Source organism: Thalia democratica, chromosome 2, assembly GCF_965202585.1.
Source record: "Thalia democratica chromosome 2, ktThaDemo2.hap1.1, whole genome shotgun sequence".
NCBI classification, from domain to species: Eukaryota; Metazoa; Chordata; class Thaliacea; order Salpida; family Salpidae; genus Thalia; species Thalia democratica.
In genome coordinates this window covers 1,909,652-1,931,104 of record NC_139166.1, presented here as the reverse complement: position 1 = coordinate 1,931,104, position 21,453 = coordinate 1,909,652, and the positions used below count along the sequence as shown (strand labels likewise).

General features: G+C 23.8%; 1 protein-coding gene across 1 annotated transcript; it reads right to left on the bottom strand.

Annotated features, from left to right (window-relative positions):
• Nucleotides 1-187: 187 nt before the first annotated feature.
• On the bottom strand, nt 188-20,824 carry LOC145830218 (uncharacterized). The gene is made up of 17 exons (XM_082938149.1): nt 20,548-20,824; nt 20,332-20,455; nt 18,150-18,617; nt 16,163-16,314; nt 15,767-15,970; nt 15,264-15,368; nt 14,943-15,057; nt 14,522-14,601; nt 14,070-14,174; nt 13,857-13,992; nt 13,452-13,647; nt 12,427-12,607; nt 2,867-2,986; nt 2,745-2,808; nt 1,537-1,596; nt 763-880; nt 188-440 (listed from the first exon to the last, which is right to left on the bottom strand). The coding sequence occupies exons 1-17, from the start codon at nt 20,626-20,628 to the stop codon at nt 188-190; spliced, it is 2,562 nt and encodes an 853-aa protein (XP_082794275.1). The 5' UTR covers nt 20,629-20,824.
• Nucleotides 20,825-21,453: the final 629 nt, after the last annotated feature.

Genomic DNA, 21,453 nt, shown 5'->3' with positions numbered 1-21,453 from the left:
TCAGAAAATATTACTGTTTGTTTTTGTAAGAAGAGAAAACTTGAAGCATTTAAAAATAGAATTTATTAATAAAATTTTTTTGATTAATTTCATTTAACGTAGTCTTTAATGTTTTGTAAAATTTTTAATTCATGTTTAATAAATGCTTGTTTAAATTTGAAAAATAACAAGTTCGGATCAAACAAAGTTAGTATTCACAAATAAAGTAATATGAGTGATCAAGATCGTTCCAAATGGTATTTTTGTTTAAGTCATTGTAGAACCACCAGTACAAAAAATCATAACCATTGTAGCTACTAGGAGAGCCAGGAAACCATCCTTCCAAACTAACCTCAACTCCGTCGCTGCTCCTCCTCCAAATGTTGGTGTTCTTCTTATCTCTCCTGATTCCCGTGTGGTAGTTATTAATAATCAGCAATCCTAGTTCTTCGGAAAGTTCACTAAAAATTTTTAATTAATTAATTGAAATAAACTAATATAATTACATTTATTATTTTGTGTTATGATATAACTAAGTTGGCTGAAATTGTTTACTCATACTCTTTTTGGTTTTCTAACCGTACTAAAAAAGTTAATGCGAGATTTTTTTTATTAGACTGGATGAAAAAGTTAATGACTAATTTTAAAAAATAATAAAACTACTTAACTATTTAATGTTATGAAAGTTTTCAAATTATATTGACTATTTTTACAAACCTAAGCGTCTATCAAGACTTTAAATGTGAACATAATTGAATTAATTATAAATTTTAAGCAACTTACTTTCTTCCACTTCGAGTTAACAATCTTGGGTCGTGTTGTATGAGGTCTCCAGATCTGTTCTGACAATAACTTCTCGCTTGGTTCCAATTTATTTTTTGCTTGACAACTTCGAGTTTTTCTGTTGGTTTTTTTTTTATTAATTTTTCATACATGTATTTACTCTGTTGATTATTTATTTTAAATAGCATATCATTTTTTTTTAATTACTTTTTAATTAAACAGTTTGCTTGTAACGATCGTTATCTGAAAATAAAACTTCACAACATTTTTAATCTTCGTTTGATACTTAACTTTAATTTTAATTAAATTTTAGATATGTTTAACTATGTATTTTAAACATTTAAAACTCCATTACACAGTAATAATCTCCTTTAATAAAATTAAGTAGTATATCTTGTTAAAAGTTTTTTTTTCTAGTTTTAATAAATTTTACTGGTAGTCATTTCTTACAAAAGATTTAAAAAGACGCAATCAACAATTTTCTATTCACTAAACAACCAGCGTCTGCTTCAAGTAAATAATTTTTCTTGACAGTTTATTTATTTATTCTTGTTATAAATACTTGTTTTTATTAACCGTTTTACATAAATGTATTTTGTTTAACTTCTACTCAAATATTAAGTTCTTGTAAGGATACTTTTAAGTTTAAAGATTAGAAATAAATAAAAAAAGTCTAATTAAAATTTTAGACTAGTTCATTGTATAGGTGTTTTGGCTGGATAGAGATAGTGTTTAACTTTGACAAATTTTGAAACATTTAAAAAGTTAACTAACTCAAAGTCTGTTGAGTTGTTGGAGTTGTCGAGTCATTAACATCAAATCGAGCCTTTAATTCTGAAAAATATAATTCTTAATGCACAGCACCACAGTACTGGGCTTATAAAAAATCGATCTTTGAGCTTTAAACTGGAGAAAAGTGTTGACAAATATCAGAAAACACCATGTGCAAAATTTCAGATGATTTAAAGAACTTTTAATAGTGCCAGAATCGATTTTCTGAAAGTATTTAAAATTTTAGAAAAATTACCTTTTTACTGTAAATTACACCAAAGCTATAAGAAAAAAATATGTAACTTCTCTATTTTATAAGTAGTTCTATATTTAAGGGCATTTTGGAAATTTTAAAAGTCAAAAAAAAGTTGTACATACATTTACTGTATTTTGTCACATTTTAAAATAATTCTATTTAAAAGTATTTTTAGTAACACATTTTATATAAAAGTTTTTACTATGAAGCTTTTTCTTTGCATAAAGATGTATTTAATTTTTAGTTTAATGTAATTAACTGTTTTAAATTATTTTTCAAAATCTCCGAATATATATACTAACACCATAAAAAGCTATTTTTAAGCTATATTGAGTTTAAAAATCATTGATTAATCTAAAGTGTTTAATGTAAAAGCTATTGGTTTTATAAAATGTACAATATTAAGGGTTTAACTTCACATTAGGTAGTTTCCGCTGTTATGACTTCATAATTGTACAAAAAATTCTTGGGGTCTAAGCTTTACAAAATACCCTTAAACATAGATCTGCCCACAAAAAGATAAAAATTTTTAATAAATTGATTTTTCATATACATTAAACTTAAATTTACAGTATCAACTTTTCTTTTGGCACAATAAAAAATTCTTTGAACCAATTTTTTGCACACGGTATTTTTGTGATATTTGCTAACTGTAAAATATTTCGAGTCAAAAAACCAAAGGTAATTTTATTTTTTCTTTATAAACACCCTAATGCACAAGCACGTTGTTAAAATAAAAAGTTTTTGTTTAGTTTTAATTTTTTTGTATAATAAAAAAAAACTTAGTTTTTTAAATAAAATAAAAAGTTAGCTTCAAATTTTATGTTAAGTAAAAAGCTTAAATTTTCCTTCAATTTTTTTGTTAAGTGAAGAGATTGTATCTACTCTTAAATTTTTTGTAACATAAAATGTTTGTATTTACCTTCATTTTTTTTAATAAAAATTTTGTATTTACCTTCAATTTTTATGTTAAGTTCCAATATTGTTTTCTCCTGCTCGTTAAATATCTCCTGCATGACCTATCATAAAAATTATAATTAAATTTCATCAAATAAAATTTTAAATAAATAAATAAACCTTTTTTGTTTCCCCGGTGACAGAAAAAGTACCAACTTGAAAGAGGGCACCCGTTGTGAAGATAATCACAATTGATACTAAATGTGTAATCAAAAGAACTTTGAAATATTTATTCATTTTCTAGCAAAAAAAATATATTATTTAAAGATTTTTTTTTTTTCAATATAGTGTTGCTCAATATTTGCAATTATATTATATATTGTTTCATAAGTTAAACAAAAAACGTAGTATTTTATACAATTTTCGCTTTTTATTAGTTTTCCCTTTTTTTTTTCTTTTAATACAAAATTTACTCAGAACAAAACCTTATTTGATTAATTGAATGCAAAAAGTTCAATGATGATTTATTCACCATTTTCTTCATATAACATTATATTAAGCGTATCTTAAATCTCATGATTTCTTATGTAGAACTTTTTAAAAAAGTTTTTTATAATAACTTTTAATAATATCAAAAATAGTTGCTTAATAGTTAAGAGGTCTAAGTTTATTAAAGTTAAGCCTAACTATTTGTAACATACTTTTATAACTGTAGCTTGAAATTAAGTTATTTTGTTTTTATGGTCGAAAAATTTAAGCCCTTTTCGTTTGGTGAAAAGGCTAATATTAAAAGTTTTTGTAAAAAATTTTGTAAATCTAAACGCTTACTTAAAGCTTTTGTAATAATTCAACTTGAAAGTAAAAACGTTTTTGTTAGTGCTGCATCAACTAAGTTAATCTAAAACGAAGTACTAGTTACTAAATTTATGTTGGTTTAATCTGCTAATGAACAAATAAAAGTTAAACTAAACTTATTGTGTTTTAGGGCGTATATAAACCATAGATGAATGATTCATAGCTTACACGTATACGGAACTTAAACGCGTCATAAATACGTACACGGAACTTAAACGCGTCATAAATACGTACACGGAACTTAAACGCGTCATAAATACGTACACGGAACTTAAACGTATTTTAAACACGGAAGAGTTTTAAAATATAATCTAATAGCTTTAATTTCATAAAAAAATATTTGCTCAGTAAAAACAAATAAATTCATTAATTTGTAAATTGTAAAACTGAAAGATAGGATAAAGATGTCTACAATAAAGTCTGAAATTAAATACACGTTTTAAACAGATTTAACAAAAAAACCAGTTTAAGTTAAATGTTGTTATTTTGAAATATATTAGTTACGAATTCTAATAGTTACTAAGTCTCACCGCTGAATGGAATACTAGACTGCGATTATGTTGTAAAAAATTATCAGAATGACAAACTATGCAAAAATTGACAATATTTAGTCTAATACGTGAAGTATAAACTGTACCAGTGGCGTAGTGTGGTATTTTTATTAGGGGATGCGCAGAATTTATTAGTTTCAAAAAAATTCCCTAACTTAAAGCTTTTATTGTAAGCTATCAGTGGCGTAGCGTGGTATTATGGTCAGGGGTGTGCAAATATTTTCTCATAAAATTCCCTAAATTAAAACTTTTATAATTAGCTATAAAAAGATCTTTTTATAAGTAACATAATTAAAATAAATTCAATTAGTAAAATAAGTTCAAAGTAATTGTTTTAAAAAACACTTATACATAACAAAACTAAATAATTAAAAAAAAGTGTAAATTTCATTACAACTACTTATACTTGTACAAATGTAAACTTACTAAATAAAAATTGTTTTTACTGCTTACAGTAAACTTTATATCTTTAAAAATAAATATATTCAATAAAACGAAAGTATCTGTTTTACTTACAAAAAAAATATCAATCTCTTTAATTTACAATACAACAGTGATAACAACACCTCATTGCTCATAATTTATATAAAGTTACACAGAAGTTAAAATAGACCAACTTTATAACTGTTATTACAGTTTATTACAACTTTGTAAAATGGTTAAACGTATACTTTCAAATTTAATTCATCTGATTGCATTTTTTTAAAATAAAAATCACAAACAAAGTTTATTTCTCATAGGCCGACACGCTTTTTCTTGTATGTTTATAAAGATAAAGATCAGAAAACTAGCAGCAGTCTTAACATTTATTGTAGCATAAAAAAATAACTTGTAAAATTGTTTAATATTTCTTTAAGCGTGACGTATCTTTGTAAACTCTTTGTAGAAAAATATGTATAAGGTTATACTGCTGCGGTGCACTAATTAGTTGCGTTCTTTTTGATTCTAAATTCTTATGAAGTTAATGAAGTTGTAACATTTTTCCTTATGGAGTTTATCATCAACATCGGTGCGCACTTTCGTTTGCGCACCGAATCAGTATATTGAATAACTTTCCTAACTTGTCACTAATTGGTATTTAAAATTTCGTGTAACGTTTTGAATACTAGATAAATATAGTTGAAAAAAGGCAAATTAAGCACAAATAATAAACAATTAAGGATAAAGATATTAAATTTTTCTTTACTTCTTTTATTTTTTGGGTGGCACGCATGCGCCAGTGTCCCTCCTTACGCTACGCCCCTGTAAGCTATATAAAAACCTTATTTTAAGTGCTAAAGTTAAAATAATTTTACTATATAAAAGTCTATGCTACAGTTTAAAAAAACTTATTTATTTCAAAACTTAGCATTTTTTAAACAACTGTAGCTAATTTTTTAAATTTATATTCTATTATAGTTTTCTTCACTTGCGCAAATGTTAACTAACTAACAAAAATTAATACTTAATTAATTATTAATAAATAACAACTCTTATATTGAACTAAAAAAAATTCCTAGTAGCTAGGAAAACATTACCAAAAACAATTAATATTTTATAAAATAATGTGTCTAAAACAGCTAAACATTTACAAAGATAAATAGCAAAATAATAAATATAGTTTAGTCAGGCTGAGCAAGGAAGTTATAAATCAAACTACAGGCAATAACAAATATGTTTCCCTAAAACATGTTATTTAATTTTTTTTTCTAAAAATCAAAACAGTTCACAATATGTACAAATAAGAAATAAAAGATGAAGTTTAGTCAGACTTTTTTTTGATTAGACAGAATTAAAAAATAAAGCAAGATCTGTTTGTAAGTTCACCAATTGTAAACCAATAAAATAAAAGATAAACTTTTTATTTTATAAAAAAATTTTAATTTAAAATATACATTAACTTTTAAAACGACAAAAAAAGTAAAACTTAGTGAGATATGCAAGTAAATCAAAACATATAAGATTTAGTTTGTAAACGTGCAAAACTAATATTTTTCATAAAGTATTAAAAAATATACCAAAAAAACACCTAAGAACGTTTGTAAACTAAAAGATAAACGTTCAAATAAGGAAAATTAAAAACTTTTTTTTAGAAAAAGTTTTAAAAAACTAGTTTAAAGAGACTAATTCATTAGAATACGTAAATATTTTAGCTTTGTTAAACTATAGGTTTGTAAAAAATTGTAGAAGGTCAGTGAGAAATTAAATGATATTTCACTAAACGAACAAATAATAATAGTTTATAGTAGAACAAATTTTATACCATTTGAAGTTTGAACTGCATTCTATAGCAATAGAAACATCTTGTGTTGGTCTGCTTTTTTTAAACTTGATCTTTTTAATCTTTGACAATTAGCAATTTTATTTTTTCAGTATGCAACGATCTATACAATATCACTGATATTACTTTTCATATTTGTTTTATCAAAAATCTAAATAATAACCAAGATAAATTTTTATTTTATTTTTATAAACTACAATATACTTTTTTTAATCAAAAAAATCAATTTAACTGGAAGATATCAAGGTTGCCACTCTTTAAGACAAAAATCGTCGTAAGTGACCTTAAACAGTACTAAGTAATTATGAAGTTTTACAAACCCTTGAAAGAATTTCTTTTTAACTAAAAAATTAAGTTCTTTAATAAAATTTGGCATTAGATAATGATAATTTGAACTGACTCAACTAAATCTGATTCAAAGTCTACTAAAAAGCTGGCCCGAATTTTTTAAAAGTTCTAAAACTATCCTGAGTTTTTTATAAACAACAAAAGTATCCTGAGTCAGCCTGAGTTTAAAAAACTATAAAATATCTTGAGTTATCCTGAGCTGTATTGATTCATACAGACATTTCCTAAAACTTCAACATATCCTGAGTTTCCTGAGAATCTTGAGTGTGTGGTAACCCTGAGATAAAACCAGTTTAATAAACATTTATGAAACAACACAAGTTAACAAAGTTCAATAATTTCAGAACTTCTTAAAAGGTACAAAAAAACTATATTGTAATTCTTTAATAATAAATTTATTTAAAATTTTCAAATAAAACAGTTTTTAGAAATCAAAATTTCTATAAATAACATTTTGAAAGCTTATGGCCTAAATTATAACTTTAAAAGTTTTTAGTTAAAAACTACCTGACAAAAAAATAATATATATCCTATAAAATAATATATAAATATATGTTTCCTACGAGTTGTTTAAAATTTAATTATTACCCAACTTTAATTTTCCTTAATTTAAATGTATGTATTTTAAAAAGAATTCAGAGACCTTTTTTTTGTAACAGTGGAGTTCAATAACCAAATACATATATGATTAAGAAAAAAAATATGTTTTTAATTTTAATCTAAACATACTAAAAATTTGGTCCCTTAGCAACCATTAAAATGTTTTAACTTTATTTAGTTTTTTAATACACAAATACATAAAACTAAAATAAATTAAATTATAAAATTAGACAGTCTAAGGTAATGCTTCTTGAAAAATAAGTGAAAAAAACTAGCAGACTAATATTCTACAAATGAACTTTTAAGTGTACCGCACGATAGAATTACACTTTTTGATATGTTTAATCTTAAAGCAACAAGAAATTACTTTTACTAAAAATTTTAAGTTTACTAAGACTTAACTTTGTCTTTTGTGTATAACAAGGTTGTCATTGTATTTACTGTTTATTTATTAGTCTATTTATTATGTTTTAGAACTTTTTATTCTAATCATTTATTTTATTATTATTTTATAATAATTTTGTGTATTCTTCTGTTAATAAATAGTTTATTTTTATTTTGTTACTAGTTATTAATACTTATTAACTTTTTTATGAAAATTTGTTTATTCTTGTAAGTTTATCATCATAAGATTGGTTTTGCTAAACGGTTTTTTACCAACTGTTTTTCCTTTTAAAAAATTCGTCATAACTGTTATACCACTGCGGTGCACTACAATAGCTGTGTTCTTTTCAATTCTTATGAAGCTTATATATGTATGGAGTTTTTTCATCAATGCCTGTACACAATGATCTCAACGCACCGTTACCTGGCTATGCATATTTGCTATTGGAATAATTCGTTTAACTTTTTGAATACTACGTAAAAATACTGGAAAAAGAAACAAGTTAAGTAGGGAAACTAGATATTTGAAGGATAAGAATAATATGTTCTTTTCATTTTTTAGCCAATTATATGCCAGTGTCACTCCCCACGTTTACTTTTGATGTCAGTTAATTTAAATTGATATATTTATACTTTTTATGTATACTCCTTCATTCGTAGTTTTACTATAAAGTTTTAGTCAAAAGTGATCGACAAAATTTGAAGCTAAATATTAAAGTGGTTAAATAATAAAAAAAGGTTCGTACATATGTTTCGTATATGAAACAATTCAATTACTCCTAATAAAATAAACAAATGCGAAATTTGTATATCATATATGAAACATATGTAAAACACTGTTTTTAATTAACTACATGAAAAAATTTAATGAAAATAAAATAAATTAATATTTTAGTTGCAAGAAATCTTTTATTTAACCTCTTTATTTTACTTTAGGTGTCTACTTATTATTATCATAAATAATAAATATCTCAGCAAAAATTCAACTAATTCAAATAGTTAACTTTTTTATTTAAAATTTCTATGGAAATTATAATTTTAAAAATTAGTTGTAAAATTAAACACCTATTTAGAGTAGTTATAATGATGTACAGTTAGAAAAGTATTTATGTTTTTCTACAACCAGATTTCTTGGTTTTATATGTATTTAAGTTTAAAGCGTTTTATTAACAAAGTATAACTCAAGTTCTTCAATTTAAAAGCAAACATGCTCATTCACTAGTATTTAATTTAATAAAATTTATAAATTAGTTTATTATCTTTATTATGTTCACTCTACTAACACCTCTGCATAGACTAGTCGATATTTACGGCACCTGCACCTAAGGTTGCTATACCCTCAATACATACCTTATTATTATTGAAATACCATTTTCTAAATAGATTTTCAAGATGTATTTACACAGAAACACTAAACACGTCCCTACATATTTGTCTGTTAATATTCACATTCCTAAATAAACAAAGAAACACTTATTTGTATTCCATCTACTCAGGTGATTTTAAAATGTTAACAAATACAAATATATGTTTGTAAATTGCATACAATTATATTTCTGTGTATTTTACAAACGATTGTTTTACAATCTCTCTCTCTTACCTATATTGTGTCCTCTTATGTAAGAATAATATAAATGTAAACACTAACATGTTTACAAAAATTTATTTAAAAACTAAATCTCTTTAGTTATGCTAAAATAAGAACTTATTACAAGGCTATACATAATATTACAAGCTAAAACCTTAAATATAGTAAGTATTCCCATTTTGTTAATAAATTGATATGTAGTAATTGATATTATGTTATGATGTAACAAACGTATTTGTGCACAAATCATGACGTAAAAAATTACTTAAGAAGTAACATTTCATCTATTATGACGTAATGATTCTTGTGTTTCTATTTTACACAATGACGTAACGAATAATGTATTTTTGAAGTGACGGAAGAGGTTAATCGCCATTGACTAGATCAAAGAGGCCGAAAATTGTTTAGAGGAAATGGAAGAAATTAATTAGTTTAAATGGAGGATTATATAAAATAGATGGAAGATTTTTGGAGTTATACAATGAGACTAAAATTAGGCTACAAATAAATATAAATATTAATTTTTTTTTTAAATTAAATTCGAGCTTAGTAAAAGTTGATAACAAAACTCATATATTTTCAAAGGGCAAAAGTCAAACCCTATCCAATAGATTTTTTAAATTAAAGACAAAGAACCGTTCTCTAGAATAAATAAAGTTTTTATTTAGCTATTCAGATAAGGAAAATAATTGGGTCTAAAGTTCAAACATTTTTAAAAATTCTTGAAAAACGTTACCAAGCTAAATTTGCACTCGTGTTATATAAGGAGGCGAAACAAATTAAAATATTTGATAACTATTTATATGTTGTATGTTATATGTTATAAATGGTAATATGTTATACAATTAACTTGGCTAAATGGATTTCAGATTTATATAATGAAGCTAGTAATTAATAACATCTTATATATTAATTTAGGCTAAATAGATTTCAAAAATGTCTAATAAGGCTAAGTAGTTGAAAAAACTGTTATGTCTTTTAATTGTTTTTTTGGTAACTAGATTTGGCTAAATGGATTTCAGAGTTCTATAATAAAACTAAACAGTTTATTTGTCTTATTAAAACAGTTATTTCAATTAGAAAAAATTCAATAAAAATATCATGACCAAAACCTTTTATTTTTGTATAATTTGAAATAAAAACTAATTTTTTTAAATCTTATGTGACACATTTTTAGTGTTTTAATGGATGTTTTCTGAACGAAATATTTATCTTAAGAACGTAAACTGTATTGAAAAACGCAGGAGGTAATAGATTATTAATGGCTTTAATTTTTACCTTTCTTAGTTTTCTTCCCCATAAGCAACCTATTGTACTCTCTGACTTTAACCAGTTGTATCTACAAAAGTTTTTTTTGAATATTAAAATTTTGTAAAAATAAATTCTTGGCTTGATTAAATTTTAAACTCTACAAAGTAAGACCAAGGTCAGACATGGTATAATCAAGATGGCAGTTAAATACAGCTGTTTTAATTGTAAACACGCGCTTTAAAGCTCTATAGTAAATTGAGAGAAATTTGGAGAAATAAAAGAAAGTAAAGTGAAAAGTGAGTGGTACGCTGGAGCGCGCTCGAGTTATTCTCTTCATTTAAGAACTTTACAAATAGACGCAAAGTTTTAGCGCAAAAGTGAGAGAGCTAGAAGAAAAAAGAAATTTATAAGCCAAAATCGTACGCTTGAGTAATTCACTTAATTTTAAAACTTTAATAATGCATGTTAATTTTTTAAGTTTTAACTAACTTTCACGTCTTGTCTTATATTTCTTAAAGTCAAAATTTTTTTTTGTTCCTGCAAAAATTTTATTAAAGTGAAAAACTACATAAGTGTTTAATTTACAATTTACTTACTTATTTTAACATTTTTTTTTCTTATGAAAATTTTTATCAAAAATTTATTTGTTTATATACCTTAAATTTTTATTAAATGAAAAAAAATAAGGTCAGTTTAACTGGTTTGTTAAAGATTTAAGCTTAATTTACTTTTTTAAACTAAATTAAAAATATTTTCTGCTATAAGTTTTATAACAATCTAATTATACTAAAGCTTTTGCAGTAAGAATATTCGCAGCTAAAAATGTTAACTTAGTGAAAAGATATTTTATTAGATAATAATGACTATGATATAAAGCAAAGACTGAAATTGTACATTTAAAGGAATTCATGTTAAACTACTTTAATTTGTTTCATAAAATAAAACTTTATTTAAGAGAAAAAAAATCTAAAAGGTTACTAGTATTACTTATTTCATTTATCTTTAAGTTTTAAACCATTTTCAATGTTTGATTTGTAAGTATAGTTAACTAAAAAGTAATTTATTTTTGTAAGTTGCTTATGTACTTCTAGGTTTATTCATTTAATTCAAGATTCAAAGTTTGTGAAAAAATAAAAACTAGGATATATTGTAATTAAAAAAATTATACAAACCTTCGACACTACAAAATATTATACTAATACAAGCTATACACTCTACATACTTTTTTGATATATATATAAAGAGCTTGGATTAATTTTATATGTTTATTAATAAAAGAACAAGTGCATAACATAAGGGCAGTTTACAGCACTATGACTTAAACTAATTTGTATTGCAATAACTAGCAGTTATGGCAATTAAAAAAAAATCTATTTTGGTAAAAAAAGAAAATTGTTTAAAAAAAAAAGCTGAATTGAAGTAAAAATGTTTTGTTTAAAAACCTAAAATTTTATATAAAAATTTTAAAAAATACAAAAGTTAATACGGAAATTTAAAATAACAATTTTAAGTATTAAAAAATACTTAATAAAAACTAAGAAAATGAGAAATTTTAAAGTTTGTTAGGCAAAAGAAATTTAGCATAATACTCATATGATAAAAAATTAGCGCGATTAACGGTTGGATTATTATTGAACTTATTATTGTTACTACAAAATATGTAAAAAAGTACAAATAGTCTAAGAAATTTTAGCAATTAATGTACAAAACTTTGTAAATAAACAAATTTGAAATTTTTGAATAAAATACAGTCACAACAAATTTAAACAGTAGAATGCTTTAACAGTCACTCAAGTAAAAGTGTTTTTAAAATAGTGAATTGACTTTAAATGAAAAGCATTTTTTTTTTTCTTAAATTAACTGCTTTTTAACACGCAAAAATTTTGTTGAAATTTTATATTACATTGTTTGCTGCAAACATTGTCAAATTTGAAGGTTTAAATTTGCTGTACTCTTCGTTTGCCAAGATTTCATTGACATCTTGGCTTCTTGGTTTGTACAAACTAGACTTACCAACTTCTTCTATCAATGTATCTGAAAGTGGAAATTTGTCACAGCATAACTCCATTCTTTTGCAGGTTGATCTGAGAAAAATAGAATTTATTATAATTTTGGGTAATAATTGGCTTAAGAATGTAAAAAGTAATTGTAGGAATTTTTTATTACTAATGTTTGAATTGAACCTTTGAATGAAAAAGAGTAATTTAAAAACCATACATTGAGTTATAATTTTGTACTTTACCAATATTATATTTATGATAAAAATATTCAACAAACAGATTAACACTATACTTTACTTTATCTAAAAAGACAACAACCTATATAATATTTAAATAATAAGCAAACGCCAAGCTTTTTAACCTTGTACAAATAGTTTTAATTAGAATAAAAAATTTAAAAAACTACCTAAACTAAAATTTGTTAAAAAAGTTCTAGTAACTTTTACTAGTGATATATATTATTGAATTTTACTGATAATATACCGATAAATTTAGCAAAAAAATGTTTCAATTCTTATTATGCATTTATTCTTCCCTTATATTTAAAATAAAAGAAAAAAAATTATATAAAACAAATCGTTGTAATACAAAATATTAATTTAATTGGATTACATTAAAAAAAACAAGTTATTAATAGGGCTTTTATGTCTCCTATAATAAAATATGTTTTTTAAAAGTAAAAATCAAAATGATAAGGTTTGTTGAATAATAACAAAACAAACTTCAAAAATTTCTTGTTTCAAGGATCCGGGTAAACAAAAAGACCTCTCGGTCATCGAGTTGCATACCCAACTTTAACTAAAATTAAATAATCTAAACAATGATTAAAAACTTTACAGTTTAAATTACACATTAAAATTTCATTTCTATGAAATAAATAGGTTAAAATAAAAAGACATAAACCCAAATACATTAAATTTTTACTTACCTAATAATCATTAAGGAGTTTAACAAAATATGGCCCATATTAGATTGTCTATTGTTTTTCGAGATATTCATCAAGGAAAAGTCTCGCTCGATTTGCGCGTTACTAAAAGGTATCGTTTGTAGTTTCATCATTAACTCCTTAAGTTCTTGGTATTCAACGCGAACACTGCTCCAAAAGTTAACGTTTGTTGATTTATCTGTTAAGAATAAACTGATAACTTTTTATGTACATAATCAATTGTAAGTGTACTCTTACAATAATAAATCATGTTTTTATTTTATCAGAACTTAGTTTTCGGTAGATTTACAATGTTTACTAAATTAAAAAACTTGTTTAACATTAACAATGAAAATTTTAATTTATATTTAAGTAGTAGGTTGCTATTGTTATTTTCCTTTAGCTAACCGATACTTGTTTGATGACGTCCATGCAAACTTTTGTATTGAAGTGAGATAGTATCTCTGTGGTTTCCTTCAAACAATTTTTTAATTTTTGGATGTTCTAAAAACTTCTCAACATCCGGCATCCGTCTATTTAAGGCCTTTAAAAAATTATAAGTTTTAATGATATTTAAATAAGTTATTTTATTTTTTGAAGATATATTTAATACCAACTAACATCGTTTACAACTTCATACTGAGCCATAAATTCAAGATTTTGCAGCATTCTTTTTTCCAATTCAATTATAAACACTACAACAAAACTTTGAAAAATATTTTTTACCTGTATTAAAACAATTAATTATAAAAATGTTGGAATTATAGGAAAATTAGTTACAGATTAGAACCGTAGCGTGTCATTAACAGAAATTTTTTCACGTGTAATACACAACATTAAGTAAATTACTTAAGTAAAGTATGAGAATTTACTTAAAAAATAAAAACGATTATGTAAAAAAAAAAACACAGTTATTATAATAACTTGTATTTTGACTTAAAATTTTTTCAAGTAAAGTAAAAACAATTTCAGAAATTATTCTCATTAAACAAATCCTATTTAAAAAAAATCAATTAAGTTTAGTTGTTAATAAACCCAATTGACTAAACAACGTGAATTTTAATTAGTTTAACCTCTGCCTTCTTACTAATGGATAAATTTGCATAAACTTCGTTTACTTCTACATGAAAGATAGGTTCTTCCAAAAGGTTAGCTACAAAAAAAATGTAAATTTTAGTAACTACAACTTAATTTATATAGTAAAATAATAATTTAACAATTAATTTAATAAAAAAATAAAATATTGATAATAATTACTTATATCGTTTACTCTGTATAAAATCCAATCTAAATCTGAATCTACTAAACCTTTAACAAAATGTTAGTAATGTTTTGTTATAAGAACGTTATTGTACGTTTGTTTGCGTTACTAATTAAAAAATAATGTTTATTTACGCCAAAATGTTGTAGATATAAAATCAAACGAAACTTTATTATTAATAGCCTAAAATTAAAAATTATTCTTAGTTGCCTTGTGATCTAAATTAAGCTTACTTGAATTTGGTTGGTAAATGAGGTCTTTTAGATGCTGTATAAGTTTTGTTATTGCTAATCCAAACTTAAAAGGTTCTACTTTACTTTTTTGTAGAAGAATATTAACAGAATTTACCTGATGAATAAAAATAATTAATTATTACACTGTAAAAATTTAGTCTTGCTTTACATTTAATACTTACAGCTAAACTTGGCATGACTACAAAATAAGTAATTAAAAATAAACATTTAAAATCAAATTAGAATGATTGAAATTAGTTATGTTATAGTGCTTAGGGTGTTAATTCATTATTAAGCAGATAATAGGTCTTAGAAACTAACTTTCTCTAAAATTTTGCCCATAAATTTAAAAACAAAATTTAATCTATTGCTATTTAGCATTTTTCGAATACTTTCAGCATGTAAATCGTTTCTTCTTCTTTCTGGCTAATATACAAACAAATGTTATAGGTAAGAATAAAAATTTCGATAACAAACATCATTATAGTTAATAAACACTAATACTTATAAAACAAGGCTCATTAACAAAGAAAGTTTTGTTTAAAAAGATATATATTCTTATTAAATCTATGTTAATTAATTTGTGCTTTTAAACATTTATTATATATCTTCTGATTATATATTTGATTTAATAAAATGTTACCTTAGTAAACATATGATTACTAAGTTTCAGGGCAGATTGAATTTTAAATTTATAGATATTTGTAAAAATATAATTGTAAAAATGCTAAATAATTTAAAACAGGATTGTTTTAAGTTTTATACTAATAATTTTTCTAATTATTAAAGCGTCTTGAAGTTTATAGTAATAGTTTAATACCTACTTCATTAAAAAAAGCTTTGAGTACTTCCCAATTCAATAAAATTCTTTCAATGCATGGAAAGTGTGATATCCATCTAGTTTTGCTTAAGGCTTTAAATTTTAACGGAATTTCACCCGTCATACACACACCTAAATTTTCAAAGTCACTTCTTCTTGTGTTAGATAACTTGAAGTAGTTGAACGTTTTCTTAATAAGCTCCTCAACCTTATTTAATTTAAAAGTATACACACTTTTATTCAACAACAATGGTTTTTTTTAATACAACATATTAAAATATAATAAAATATCATAAATAAATATAAAAAAACAACTTTGTAACTTGAATAAATGCAGCTTACTAAAATTCTCATTCAACAATTGAATTAATAAGTTATATAAAATAGTTTTAATACTTACTTCATTAGGTATTGTAGCTTTGGTTGCATTTAAACATGCATTTTGCAAAGCATGATTTGTACAGGATATTGTTATAAGCCTGGGATTATCTTTTTTCAGAATTTGTCCTACTCCATTCTTAACTCCTGTCATGGAAGCAGCTCCGTCTGTACCTAAAAATATATTTACTAAGTTAAAAAAAAAAAAATTTTTTCTTAAATTATAAGACCAGTTTGTGCTTAAATTTATACTTTTCTTAAACAATTGAATAAAATCAAATTAAGTCTATTAATAAAGATAGATCATTGTAAGATATTAAAACTAGTTTATAAAAGTTAGCAAGAATACACAGAGAATAGCTGAAATAAACAAAAATTAACTTACTATTAATATCTAAATTTAAAATTAAAAACACGTTAGTAGTACATATTTAATAAATACATAACTAGAATACAAAAATGAAAAAAACAGTAACAGTTCATATATACTTACATATTGAAACTACATTTTTTAACTGAACATTATACATCTTTAAGACTCTTTTGAATGCGTTAGCAATAGATAACGCTGATTTGTCTCTTCCAAGGTCTTCGAGGTGTAAAAATGTAGATACTGAAGTTTTCTTTATTTTGCTTAGATAACAAATACTAACACCTGTGATTCAAACATAAAGCTTTCTAATTTTTTTTGTTATAAGTTTAATAACTGTAAAATTTTAAATGAAAAGAACTTATAATCTCTATACTTTGGAATAAAAAAAAATATAAATGTTTTATAATTATCTGTTGGTAACTACTACTCATGCTTTTTTAAATAGATATCTAAGAAAGTTAAAAAATACCAAATATAGTCGAACTTTTAAGTACATAAAATCTGTGAAATTAAAGGACTACCACTTTGTTCTAGTTAAACAACTGAAGGTAGTAGAACAAAAGTTTAAGAAAGTATAGCTTTAATTGTAATTACAACCGCTGTATATAAAAGGAAAACTGTTATAATTATTTGAACATAAACTGCTTCCGGTTAACCACTCGGTATTTTTAAAATTTTTTCCAGGTTTTCTAAATTTCTTCCAAGTTTTTAAAATTACACATATTAAGGTCTGTTTAAAGTTAATAGTTAAGTTTAATGTTAAAACTGTATTAAAGAGTATAAAAACATGGAAAAGGTACACTAAAGCTGCTTTATAAATGGTTCATTAATAAAAAAAATTGATGATGACAAAAAACTTTGAAAAATAGGGTATAATTTTCTATTCAAATCCAAATTTTATTACTATACAAGTAAAAATTATTGAAAATATCAGGTTTTTCAACGTCTTTTAAAGATTTATGTACAAAATTCCAGGTATTTTTATGCCTAAAATTTTAACTCCATGTTTTTCCTGGTTTCTAGGTGAAGTGGCAACCCTGCTCGTTAAAGCAACAAATTGCTAATTTATTCATTATTTTCTTTATTAATTAAAATTTTTGCTGTTTAATAAATATTATAATAATTAAATCATTCTCCTTATTATAAAAATAAAATCAACAATATTTTGACATATTTCTTAAACTATTAAATAAAAGTCAACACAAAAATCAAATATATGTTAGAAATGAAACTGACTTAGTTTACTAGAACGAGTTTACTGTATAATTATTAAAAAAAATCATAGTAATTCTAACTTTAATTTTATGTAAATTTTAATTTATTAACCTATTAAATTCTGTAAAATAAAAACTTTTTCCTTTAACTGTCATTAAACCTACTTACATCTGAGTAATCTAAAAATGTCCAACTCATTGCATAACAAAATATTTTCTTTTACAGCTAACGTGTTACAAGAATTAATCTATTTTAAAAAAATAAAACAAAGAACAATGTGTTTAAAGCTTATTTCATGTTTGAAATTTAAATTTAATAAGCTTTTTGTATTAAAATATTTTTATATTCAACAGAATGTATGTAAATAAATAACAAATTTAAACTTAATTAAATTAACAAAGCTTAAAAGTTATTTTCTTACCTAGAAAACTTTGTCCAGCAGTATCTGTACTCTCATCCAGATAGAAAGAACAATGCTTCACCATAAAATCAGTTATGATTAATCTTCTGCAAATTGGTGCGAGAGTATTGCACAGAATCATTTTTGCTTTCCTCCTTTTAAGCGTTGCTGATTCGTGAGCTGTCCCAAGTGTCTTCATGACATCTATCTGGTGTTCGCCTGCTAGCAAGTTCCCGTGAAGAGCTTGTTGCAATGCTAACCGGACTTCTGTCTGGCGTACGTTTTCTTTAAGGAAATTGTTGAATTGCTGTTTAAAAGATTTTTCCATCCTAAACTGATTTATTGAGTTGTGGTTATTTGTGACTGGAGATGCGCGTTTATGTCGGTCAGAATAAGAATGAACTTTTAAGTTGCTCTTTTTTGCTTGTAGTTCTACATTGCACCACTTGCAAAAAGCTTTAGTTTCACAATTTGTTGGAGCAATCCAATCTAATAAGTAAAACAGCATTACACATAGTTGACATAACAGATATAACTAATAAAACATTAAACACTATTTATATTTGTTTATAAATAAGTTGTGTATCTAATATTTATTTTATTAATAAGTGAACAATTGAGATTTCAATGATTTAACAAAAACGTTTCACAATAAACTAAACAGTTTAATAGATGTAATAGTGTTGCCTTGTATTTTCAAATTTTTTTCAAAGTATTCCAAAATTCTTACAGAATTTTAAAAGTTCACAATTTTAATCTTTATTTGGTCGAAAATTAGGTTCAAAGTAAGATACTGTGTTAAACAGTATGACAACATTAAAAAGATACTTTAAACTTACAATAAATGTGTTGGTAAATAAAAAATTTTTAGATGAAGAAAAAAAATATTATTTATATTATAAATTTTTGTGTCAAATCGAAAATTTAACTACTGACAATGCTTAAAATGTTAAAATTTCCAGGTTTTTTTTTTAATTTGAAGTTTTTCCGATTTTTTTTCAAAAATACAAACATTCCTGGTTTTTTTTTTGGGTTAATTTGACAAATTATAGGCTTCCAGGTAAAGTGGCTAGCCTGATGTAAGCATCACAGTTCAACTTGAGCTAATTAAGTATGTATTTACTTTTAAAACGTGCTTTTTAAAGTTTTGTTTCACTACAAGATCAATAAATAACAATTTTTTTTTAATTTATTTATTCTCAATTAATAAAAGCTTTAGTTAAATCTATCTTATAAATCTAAGCTTACAAATGGGATAATAAATTTGCTTATAATAAAATTGTTATTTATATCACAACTTTTATCAAAAATTTATATATAAATTTAATCAATGCAGTGAAATAATTCTTTTTTGAAATAAAAAAACTAAGTAGATCTGTCTAGTAATTAAATCAGTCAAAGCTAATCTTCTTAGCATTTATAAAATAGTAAATAAAAATTTTCTTTTTGTAATTGAAAGCAATATACTAAAAATTTTATAAAGAATTCTTGATATTACCACAAACCATTTGTCAGAAAAATGTTTTTAATATTCAAATAAATGTATTTTATGACAAAAATTAAATTTTTTTTTTTTGTTTAACAAACAAAAATCATGATAATTTGTAAGGTGTAAAACCAAAAAATTGTTGTAAATAAATAATTTGCCCATCTCACCGCCTTATGGCCTCTATGAACCATTTTACTTAAATAATAAAATTAGAAATTCAATTTTTGTCTATGAAGCGAACTTTGTTTTATACTAACAAATTTTGGTTTTAATTTTATAATAAAATTAACAGTTTAATTTGTGTGTTGTTATTATAAAATGTATTTTAAGTATATTTATTTAAATAAAGTAGTCAAAGGTTAGTACTAAAGTAAAAAAAATGTCATGCTAAAGTATTGTTAATTATTAAATTGTTAAAACAAAATGTTAATTTTTAGGTAAAAAGTGAATTGGAATTTTTGACTTTAGATGATAAAATTTTTTGTGTATTATTGAAATAAAATTACAAAAAATACTTTAAAAACTATTTAAAAATTATTTTTTTTTCAAAAATTACAATGGAAAAATTAATTTAATTCAATAAAAACATGAGAACTTTCCTTTATAATATTTAATAAAAAAGCTCAGTATTAAAAAAAAATTGTTGTTGAATTCAAAATTGAAATACTCAAATGTGTATTCTTAAATACTACAAATTGTTAGAGATAAAAAAACCTTTTAACTCATAAACAGATTCCCAAGATTTCTGGTACCTCATCTTTTTAGGTGGTGGAAAATCTAAAGTTGGTAAATCTTCTTGGTCTGGAATTTCATTTAAAATAATTTCAACGGTTGTTACCTACGAAAATGTAACTGCTAAAGTAATGTGTTTAGTGTGTAACTTAATAACTATTTGTAAATCCAAGAAAAAAAAAACCATTAGAGACTTACCTTAACTACTACAGAATAGCATGGTTGCCACAAGTCAAGCTGAGAAATTTTTCCTGACTTTTCCTGACTTTTTCCTGACATTTTACTAAAGTTTTCCTGACTTTTTTCAAGATTTTTCTGACTTTTTACTATAATTTTACTAAAAAAGGCATTGAAAATTAAGTAATTTTGTAAAATTTAAGGAACATTTTGCAATTTTAGTCTGACTTTAAAGAATTTTTAATTAATTTTTCACTAATCGAAGGCTTTGAAATAAAAGGAAATAAATAAATTTGAACTGACAATATCTGAGGTTTTTATAAATTTTTTTCCTGAATTTTTTCCAAAATCCCCCATTTTGACCTGAATTTTCCTGACTTTTGTCATTTTTCTTAGTTTTTCCTGATTTCCTGAATTTTCCTGACTATGTGGCAACCCTGAGAATAGCCACCTGATTTTTATTTAAATTTTTTACATGATTTCAAAAAATCTTCAAAAATACACATTTTAGAGTCTAGCTTTAGTTTAAAGTTAAATTTATTGTAATAAACTGTTTGGAATAGTACAAGGTTGCCACTCATGTTTATAAATTTTTCCTGGTTTTTCAAATCTCTACAAGGCTTTTAAAATTACATGTATTTTGGTTTATTTTCAGTTTAAAGTTATGTCTAATATAAAAAACTGTGTTAAATAATAAAAAAACATTGTATATGTACTATAAAGTTAATTAAAATGTGTATTATAACTAAAAAATTTTAATTGAAATCTTATTTATATGATAGTTTTTTTGTGTCAAGTTAAAATTGTACTACTTAACATGCTGAAATTGTTAAAAACGGAATGTTTTTCTAAGTCTTTGGTTAAAAATTTCTCAAATTCCAGGTTTTTTTTGCCTTAGTTGTTAAGTATCAGGTTTCCAGGTAAAAA